At 34.2% G+C, this 10,344-nt stretch overlaps 1 protein-coding gene across 1 annotated transcript; it reads left to right on the top strand.

The window, feature by feature from the left end:
- Positions 1-5,008: 5,008 nt before the first annotated feature.
- Positions 5,009-5,597, top strand: LOC110024060. Its single transcript, XM_020723792.1, has one exon. It carries the CDS (start codon positions 5,041-5,043, stop codon positions 5,578-5,580), a length of 540 nt encoding a protein of 179 aa, XP_020579451.1. The 5' UTR covers positions 5,009-5,040; the 3' UTR covers positions 5,581-5,597.
- Positions 5,598-10,344: the final 4,747 nt, after the last annotated feature.

Raw genomic sequence — 10,344 nt, forward strand, 5'->3', positions numbered from 1 at the left:
TATATATATATATATTATATCAAGTAACAATTTGAAAAATATTCTTAGATAAGTATCGTTAATGGCTTTCTTATATCTCTTTGATATATATTAATGTCATTGAGTAACACTCTAACAAATAACCACAAATAGAACAAACATATTTGATTCATTTCGTATGACCTCTTATATACAGGTTAAATTCAATAAAAAACACTCTAACAAATAGCCTCTGATACTTCAAAAAACCTTAGTGAATTTCTTACAAATTTTTCTATGCAGGTTAACATCATCAAGAAACACTGATAAATAAACTCAGGTCAAAAATCATTGGCAAATTTCTTATGATATCTTTTTTATAGGTAAATTCCATTTAATGATACTCCAAAAAAGTATCAAGTAGGTTAAAAATTCTTAGTGGATATCTTATTACCTTTTTGTATATGTTAACATTTGACTAACACTCTGATAATTAACATCAGATATGTCAAATATATTTGATGAATTTCTTACAATCTCTACTATATAGGTTATCATCATTGAGTAATATTCTGATAATAACTTCATATAGGTTCAACATCAAAGATGAATTTTTTTATGACATTTTTTATACAAATTAACAATTTTAAGTAACACTCAGACAAATAATCTAATATAGGTTAAATATCTTTGTTGGATTTCTATGACCGTTTTTATATAAGTTAATATTGTCGAGAATTTTTTTGATAAACAACCTCAAATAGATAAAAAATATTCGAAGGTTTTTTTATGATCTTGACATGTATTGGAATTTAAATATCTATGTTCTAATTATAATCCTTTTTTATGTTACTTTTATGCTTTTCTAAGATGTTTCTGATGTGTTTATAGGATTTAGGGAAGAAGATTCATTGGAGGTGAAGAACCGAAGAAAGATGCTTAGGAGAGGAGCAGTGCCTAGACGTTGGGATGGAGTGCCTAGTGGTTGCAACCTTAGCACCTAACTGCTAAATACGGGCGCAATGACGCCCAATGCCCTAGAACCACAAATAAAACTGATAGAAAGTAGGTGTCATGACTATGGCTATGCGTCAGTGACTAACGTTAGACGCCACATATTGTCGCCTAGGTGCTAGTTCATTATTTTAATGGTTTGAATGATTAACATGCACCGTTTTATGATTCATGCCTTAAATTCTCTTTAACTTAAGGGAAGAGGGGCACTCATGTATTTTTAGACACACTGTAGTGGAGATAACCTCAAGGAAGAAGGATCCAAGTGTAAGTGAGTGAAGTGAAGAGAGATTTTTTAGTGTTTTAGAGTGTGTAATCGTGCTTGTACATTTCATCCTATCATTCGGAGAAGAACATGAGATAAGTTTGTAAAGTTCTTTGTGTATTCATAAGGTTTCATCAGTTAAACTCTTATCTATGGTTTTTTTCCCCTCAATAAAATAGTGATGTTATTGCTTACAAGCATGGAATAGTAATTCTCCTTTGAATTGGTGATGTAGTCATGTTGAGTCTGAATTCTCCTATGTGATTTAATGATATTTTCTATAAAGTGAAGTTTTAACCTTTAATTCTTTATTTTCTCTAACTAGATCAATTAGATTGTTAAAAATTTTCATTAACCTTGTGTTTTGTGAGAAAATTTAGTAGAATAACTAGGTTAACATACAACAATTTAAGGAAATATGAATATTGCATCTAAGTTAGTGCTATCCTTTAGAGATAGTTGGAATCCTCGGCTAATCACTTGATTTAGAAAACTAAACATGTATGATTGTCGAACCTTCTTAGATGCCTAAAAGGGGATAAGGAGAAAAGTTACTCCTAATTATCACATACTAGTCAAATCACTAATCCAAACTTATATTTTTGTAGAACGAATTCAAGGGAGATTTTTTCAAGCATAAGAAAACTCTATGAATCTTTGACCCTACTAGCTCAGGATTGTTTTATTTTTGAAAATTAGGATTAGTGACTTTAAAAAATATCAAAATTTTGTACACTCAGCTAGGTTCAAAACTAGTAGGCTAAAAATTTTCACTATAAAAATTTGCTCGTTCCTCTTGGAATTGATACACATACTCTGATTTGTATACTGCTTGTAAGGCAATGTATACTTGTGTGATTTTTCAGTGCTACATAACACCTCAGTTTTGAGGGCTTCCTACTCTTCTCCTTTGGCTTCCAAAAAGATTTGTTCCACTTTAAGTGATCTCAATTGAATTAAAAAATGAACATCATTAAAGCTAAAATTTTGAAATCTATAGAAACAAGAGCTACTACTTTAATGGAGAGTTTTTTTTAGAAGACAATCAATCTTAGGATATAAGTAACTATAAAAGCAAGTTTCTATAAAGAACATGTACCTTTGTTAAATATAAATATTGTTGTATTTAAATTTGATAAGGGAAAATCTCTCTTAATATAGACCCAAAGTTTTGAAATCATTATTTTCATGATTAGATTAATTGTCAAATAATATTTTAATCTTTTTAGATAATGTATTATTCCTATTATAATATATGATTTCAAAATGAGAAATATCAATATTTGTGTGATATATGACACTTTTAATGATGTTTCTTCTCTTCCCACTCTCTTATAAATTTAACTGAAACTTTCTGAAGAGCTTCAATTGTTATTATAATTTTGCTCACAACACATCCACCATGTAGTGGAATTTACATACATACCACTAAACACTTATGTATTTATATACCTTTCACTAAAATCTTTTATTTGCCTACATAACACCTCAATTGTTAATTAAAATTAAAAATAATATTGTCATTAACTTACTTAAGGTGAGACACATCTTTCATATGTATATTTTAATGTGATTTAGACACTAAGATGTTATATAAATGTTGAATCCTAAAGTGTCTGGAGAATCACATTGAAGAAATATAGCATACAAGATGAAGGGAGTGAGAGAGGAAGGAGAGGCGAACAATAAAAATGAGAGCAACTAACGCCTTTCTTCATGAAATGAACTCCTAATTATGAGTATAGGAGATACCCATAAAACATAAATACATTTAAGACCCTCATTTACATAAAGAAGTTGCAGGGTACTAATATCATTTGTACAATATATTCAAATACATTAATAACGAAATTTGACGGTTGGCCATGATGACTTTTGGTCGCAACACGTGCTCGCTCATTCGGTGATGACCGACTGAACCACTTGAGGTTGATTTGAAAACTTCTCGACCAAGCCTCTCTATGACTTTACCTCAATTTTTTGGTTCACTTGTTTTGTTCATTCAGCGATGAGCTGTCTTTCTTTCAGCCTCATTCAAAGAAATCCTCTGTTCGACACGGTGGACAAGTATCCTTCAATAGGCTTAATTTACTATTGTCCTTCATTTGGCTTGCTACATAGATCAGCTCGCCCATCAAAAGAAGTGACTTACCAAAACTCTGGGATCCTTTTCTCTATACTTAGCATCGACTTTTACTCCAATAAGGTAAATCAGTTTTTGACTGAGCCTTTTCATTTTTTGACTGCAGGTCTCACCTGTTTGTCGTGCACCTATATTTTTTTTGAGATTCATGTTGCCACAATTCTGTCATATAATAATAAATATAAAAATTTATGAAGATTTATAAATACATATAAATTGTATGAAATGCATATAAAATCCCAGTAAACTTCTGTGAATCTCTTTTACTCATCTTGCATGTCATAGGCCTGACTTTTCCTCTTTGTAGGTTAACTTAACTTTCAATTTCTCCTTCTCCTCGCAGGTTACAATCTTTCCTCTTGGACCTCTTTCTATGCATGGTTCAATCTTTCTCCTTGGCATGCATGCAATAAGACTTCACCACTTACAGGAGAAACAAAAATGAAAATTGAAATGAAGTTACTTTCTCTGATTGAGGCGAGATTCTGAAGAAGGAAACCGTAGTTGTTTTGTCTTTAGTTTTGCGAGAAATTGAAGCTTAATTAGTTATATGTGCCATGAAGTTTTTTCATAATATTTTTGTTCACATTCTCCTTCCACTTCGAACATCGTTGGGAAATGTAATGCTTTTTTTTTTTTCTGAAAATTTTTTGTGAATTTATTCCTAAACAGTCATATGGCATATACAAAATCTTGAACCTATTTGAGGGACGAGCGATCACGGGCTAAGCTCAAAGTTCTCCTCATTAAAAAATATCACTGTTTGTGTTCGACTCGTTTATACTTTTAACAAAAAAAAAAAAAAAAAAAAAGGAGGTCGCGCTCAGTTTGTTTGCTTAACAAGCCAAACATGAGCGAGCCAAAGACAAGCTGTTCGTGAACCCTAATCACGCAGCCTTAGGACGTTAACGGTTGAGGTGAGATTTAAATGTTATTATTTATATTAACATAATATTTAGATATAATTTAATGTGTTACTATTCTCTTTTTAAATTAATAATTTAAGTTGATTATAAATTGCAGTTAATTAAATTATTTAAAAATATTACTCATTAATTTATATATATATATATATATATTTGAACAAAAATGTGTCAAACACGAACAAACAAATTTTTGTTTGTTTTCAACTCATTTACTTAGCAAAAGAATACAACACGAGCTTCTTAAAGAGCCGACCACAAACTTCTTAATGAGCCGAACAAGAATTGTTCACAAACAACGAGCCATTTTAACTTACCTAACACCTACAACCTATCGATCTAATGATGAAACTCTCAGCCAACGAACTGAGATAACTTGCAACCTACACTAAAAAATAGGATCTTGAATAAGACACCCCATGCCATAAACCAGAACAAAATACATGACACCTCAAAAAAAGACAAAACCGCAATACCTTTTCTGCTAACCTTTTCTGCAAAAACAACTTAAATTTCTCTGAATCAAGATAAATTCAAAAGGCGAGATAATATCTTTTTTAGACTAACCTTATAATATATTTTATAGCAATTTTCAAATTCATCTTTTCCTTCATCTTGACTAATTCCTAGCCTTTAACCCCCAAAACATCCAATAACTCTTAAACCCAATTTTACCTACTCTCCTCCCTGTATAAAAGCCAAGTCCAAACTCTTCCCATTTCATCATCCATCATCTCATGGGCTGCTCCTTCTCATCCATGGTCACCGCCGTCGACGACGGAAGCTCCCCTATCCCATCCAAGGCAATGGTGGTGGCGGCCGACGGTTCTCTCCTTCAGTATAGCAGCGGCATTCGAGCCTCTGAGGTGATCATAGCTGCCGGGCAAGTCTACGCGCTCTGCAACTCAGACAAACTCTTTTTTGATGCATATCCGCCAGCAACATCGCCTGACGAACTACTAATACCCGGACAAATATACTTTCTTCTTCCATTAGTGGAGCTAAATCAACGACTGAGTGGTGCTACTGTGGCAGCTCTAGCAGTTCGAGCAAGCGCGGCCATGAAGCGAGAAGCAGAGCGGCAGGGGAGAAGGAGGATAAGGGTGCTTGATGTTGATGTCCACAATGGAGCTGGAAATTTTGATTCCAGATTGGTTGTGAGGATGACACAGATGAAGAGGAAAAGGAAGGGGGAAAAGGTGGGGATTGGGAACAATGTGCTGAGAAGTGATTTGGCTACAATTGAAGAGATTGATGAGGATAGAGTATATTGTTGACTTTGAATCCTTTGGTGTCAGGGTTGAGTTTGTAAGTATCATTTTGCTTGTATGAGATACTCTATTGTTGACTTTGAATCCTTTGGTGTCGGGGTTGAGTTTGTAAGTATCATTTTGCTTGTATGAGATTTATTAATGCTCGGCTTTGTTGAAAAATAGCAAAGGCTATAGATAATATAAAAGTGTGAGCGGCGTTTTCAAAACGTCGTCTCACTGTCTGGAAAATACGTTTCAACAGTTTATCCAAAAATGTGATTGACTTTTTACACTAAACGCAGATAGCGGGTCCAACCCAGCGAGCCGTGTTTCAGGATAAGCACAAGTTGTCCCAAACGCACCCTAAACTGAAAAAAAGTCCGCCCACTTATAAAAGTCATTAATACAAAAACTTAGTATCGAAATAAGATGAACATTCTAAAATATAAATTGTTAATTTAAACCCTTCTGTGCTAGGAATGAGTTTGTAAATATCATTATGCATGTATGAGATTGTAATTGATGTTACATATCAACATGCTAGGTTTTGTTGAAATATCAAAGGCAAAAAGTTAATATAAAAACTAAATTGATAATTTAGATTTTGGATCACGTGTGGTCGTTACTGTCTTCAAAAAAGTAAGAATTTTGTAATATTATGTCAAAAAAATTTATAATGATAAATAATGTGATATAGATGATAGATTGTGACAAAATAACAAATTGAGTTGGCCTTTAGAATTAAGTCAACGGATTTGTCACATAGTTTATTACAAAAAGTTTTTGCAATTGTGACAATAAACTTTATCAAGAGAGATAGAAACTTGTGGATAATTTATGATTTTTAATTTATATGATGATATCAAGTTTGTTAAACTCATGGTGAATCCACATATCTGCTTTATATGAAGCATGTAAATTTATTTTTCTGAAAGGCTTTTAGAAAACACATAAAGTTGTAAGAGTTGTATTCAGGGTTATAAGAGCTCGTCCTCTAGTCGTGATAAGAAGAAGAGGCTCCCACTCACACTGCATGAATTTAACATATTTGTGTCGGATAGATCGGACACAAGTCCGACGATATTCAAATGTTAGCGTCTGATTTCTTCCGACGTTAAAGGGGACAGTAATTTTATTTTCATCTAATTTACGTTGAAATATTCAGACGCAAATAATTTGTGTCGGTTTTTACGTCGGATTTGTTTATGTGTAACATGTGTCGAAATTTGTGTCTGAAAATATCCGACGATGAATCTTAGCGTCCGATTACTGATTCATTTGCGTCAAAAAATATCGTAGAACAAAGAAAAAGTATTGTAGATGTAGCGTCGGATTTTGCATCCGAATATGAATGCAAATCCGATGCAAACCTATTACAAAAAAAAAATAAGAATATCAATTACTTTGTCACAATCAACAAAAAAACACATTCCACAACACAGACAACAATAAGCATAGTTATATCATAGATCAAATCTCTAAATAATATCAATAATAAAATGAAGATAATGTCACAAATCATCATAAATAAGCATAGAAATGTTAATCCAACCATCATAAATGTTTAACATAATGCTTACAAATAAAAGAAAACACAATAAAAAAAAACTACTCATCATCTCCAACCTTTTCCTCCTCCTCCTACACGGATGTCAACAGTTGCTTGTCTCGGCTATCTGCTAAGGTCTCTGCCATGCGCAATATAGAGTCATCGACTGTATGTTAGTCTTGTAGCATCTGCTCACGCAACTGATTGATCTCCTCGTTCATTGCAGTCATCTGTCTGGCAAGCGTCTCCTTGTATGGTTGTGAAGAGCTCGGAGAACTAAGAACGGGACCACAGGAGAGCTCAGTCTAGAAGGTTATGCCCTTCGCTCCAAGGCTATAAACCCTTCCAATCTTCCTCCCTATCGCCTAGGCCAAAAGCTCATAATCGGACTACGTAGTGGTAAACTGACTACCACTGCTGCTAGCATCAGTCCGGGCCTGAGTGGCTAAGTGCCTCTCCCGGAGCTACTTGTACCCCTTCTGCATAATGAAAACGAGTGTTTAATTAACATTTAGAATACTCATGTTAAAAATAAAGTTTTAACTTAAAACAACTCGTCGAGAATGCTCTGAGACCCGTTGTGCAGTCTGTAGGCACCAATGAGTTTGAACTTGCAACTCCGCAACGAAGGGAGCACAGATCAACTCATTGGCTTGTGTAGCATACAAAAATAGTTATCACCATAAGATTACTCCAAAAATTGAATTAATGTTTAAATATCAAAAAAATCTTATTAAACTTCTATAGTGCTCCTTATGGGCTACTGATATGCTAATATGGAGCGCAACAAGTTAGCATCAACAGACCCAACACTGTGTCAAATCATATGAGGGGTTGCACGCATGAAAGAAAACAATCTCTAAAGCTGGGGTATGAATGAAAAAATAAAATAGACACTTGAATAGAGTATTTTTCTGATTTGTATTCTTTCTCTCCCTTTGTTTGAACATATCCACTTCACAAAATTGGCAAGTCATCTCTACTGCATCGACCTTGTAATATATCATGCATCAATTAACACAACAATCAATCTTCTCACATAGTAACCCTAACTTTGAACCCAACTTTTTTGTTATGTACAAGTCATCCAACACTAAATTCCCTGCAAGATTAGTCTCTTTCAGTAATGTGGCTACCTAATTGAATGCTTCTCTTGGTATGTTAAAATGAAATTTGATGGTCAACCTTTTCAGCGCTACTAATAACTTTATGTGTGGTGCAACCATCCTATAATGATTTTTTGAAGCATTTAGTAATTCATAAAACTGTTGTGATTCATTATTTAGTGTTTTAGCTTCATGTTGAACACTCCCAACAAATTGAGCTCTCTGAGCATCATGAACCATCATTTCTTCATAAGTGTCCAGGATCAAATTCCTCTGCATGGGTGGCTTAACTTGTCAAGGCACCTCCTTAATTGAACTGAACTCCGGGTTCTTGCTCACCATGTTCAGCCCAGTACCAATAATTAGGCTTGAATCCCTTGCAGCAAGGATCCAACTTAACTTCTTGGAGTGGCAGAAGTGCTTGATTTTTATGCTTCACATAAAGACACTGAAACTTACCCTTAGAACGATAGATGTGCAGTTGTAATGTCACCTACACAAATCCCACAATGCCATTCAAAAACTCAGATGTGAGTCCTTATCATCCTGGATATAATATATTATACATCCAAGCATTCAAATTACATATATCCATCTGCAACATAGATGCAATTTTACGAGCAAGTGCAACTACTATGGAAATAAAAATTAGTCAATACTTAAAGAAGAATTCGAGACTACTTGGTCAACCAACCAATTGCAAGCAACCAACTTGAAATCTACTCATAACAAACCCATCTATATCACCATCACTTTGAATAAGACTTGAGGCACTCTTGTACTTCAACCAACTAACATTAATTCAACTTATAACATCCTTATCTATATCACCCTCACTTCGAACATTTGACCAATTGATGCATTCCTCTAATTCAACCATTTAACTTCAATTCTACTAATAACAATCCCATCTATATCATTATTATTTTGAAAAATAAACCAGATCGAGGCATTCCTCCACATCAACCAACCAATGTGAACTCTAGTAATAACATCCACTTCTCTATCACCATCATTTCGAACACGAGCTGATGCATATATTGCTTCACTCTTCAACAAACCATTTTGAATTCTACTAAGAGGTAAACACATACCATTCAATACTTATGTATATACATAGCTAACACTTAAGCTTTAATTTTTATGAAGATTTCATACATGCCACTCAATTATTATGTATATACATACCTAAACCTAAACTTTAATTTATATATATATATATATATATATTATATATATATACTGAAGAATCTAGTTCTTCACTGAGGTCATCAGGATGACTGATTTCAACACTTTTCTCTTGTATTGGCATACTTTTAAAACATGTTGGTTGGACTAGTACAAGGCCAGGTTGGGCATTGTACCATGCATTTTGGCATGATTCTTCTGTATGGATAGAAATCAACAAAGGTTTGAGGAGGCTACTATTTATATGCAACAAGGGGTCATCAACTGCAAGTCCTTTCTGGTTAAACTCATCAAACATAAACAGTTCCCCAATATATGTAGTATTCAGATCCCCCACCATACCCCCAGCTACTCAATTTCACACATCTTTTGGAAGAAGCTAGTGAACCCTTGGATTAAATCCAACATTGATGAGAGCTTCTTAGCCTTGGATGTTGGAGTAGGTGGTGTATTCAAAGATCAATCTGTTAACTGCCTGCTCTTTTTTCAGTCTCCTGTTGTTGTGGAGGATGCTTTAGAGGCTAAAGCAGTTGTTGTGTTTTGGGCTGCTAAACTTGTTATTTTGCAGCAGTGGTCACATCTCCTAGTTGAATTAGACTCCCTAACCTTGGTGCAAATTCTGGTAAATGGTGAGAGCCCTCCATGGCATCTATTATGTTGGGTTAAAGCCATCATATCTTGTAAATCTCTAACCCATTTACAGTTTTCTTTCATCCATAGAGAGGGCAATAGGCATGTTAATTGGCTTGCTAGAACTGCTGGAGCCAGTGGTTGTGTGTTTGTAAACTCTCTCTCTCTCTCTCTCTCTCTCTCTCTCTCTCTCTTCCCCCCTCCCCCAACCTCCCTCCTTTCTTTTGCATGGGGACCTTTTGGAGGTTTCTTATCTTAGAGTTGTAACCTCAACTTTTCATCAATAGATTCACACACTTTTTGGTTATATATATA

This window comes from Phalaenopsis equestris, unplaced genomic scaffold (assembly GCF_001263595.1).
Source record: "Phalaenopsis equestris unplaced genomic scaffold, ASM126359v1 Scaffold000240, whole genome shotgun sequence".
Classification (NCBI taxonomy): domain Eukaryota; kingdom Viridiplantae; phylum Streptophyta; class Magnoliopsida; order Asparagales; family Orchidaceae; genus Phalaenopsis; species Phalaenopsis equestris.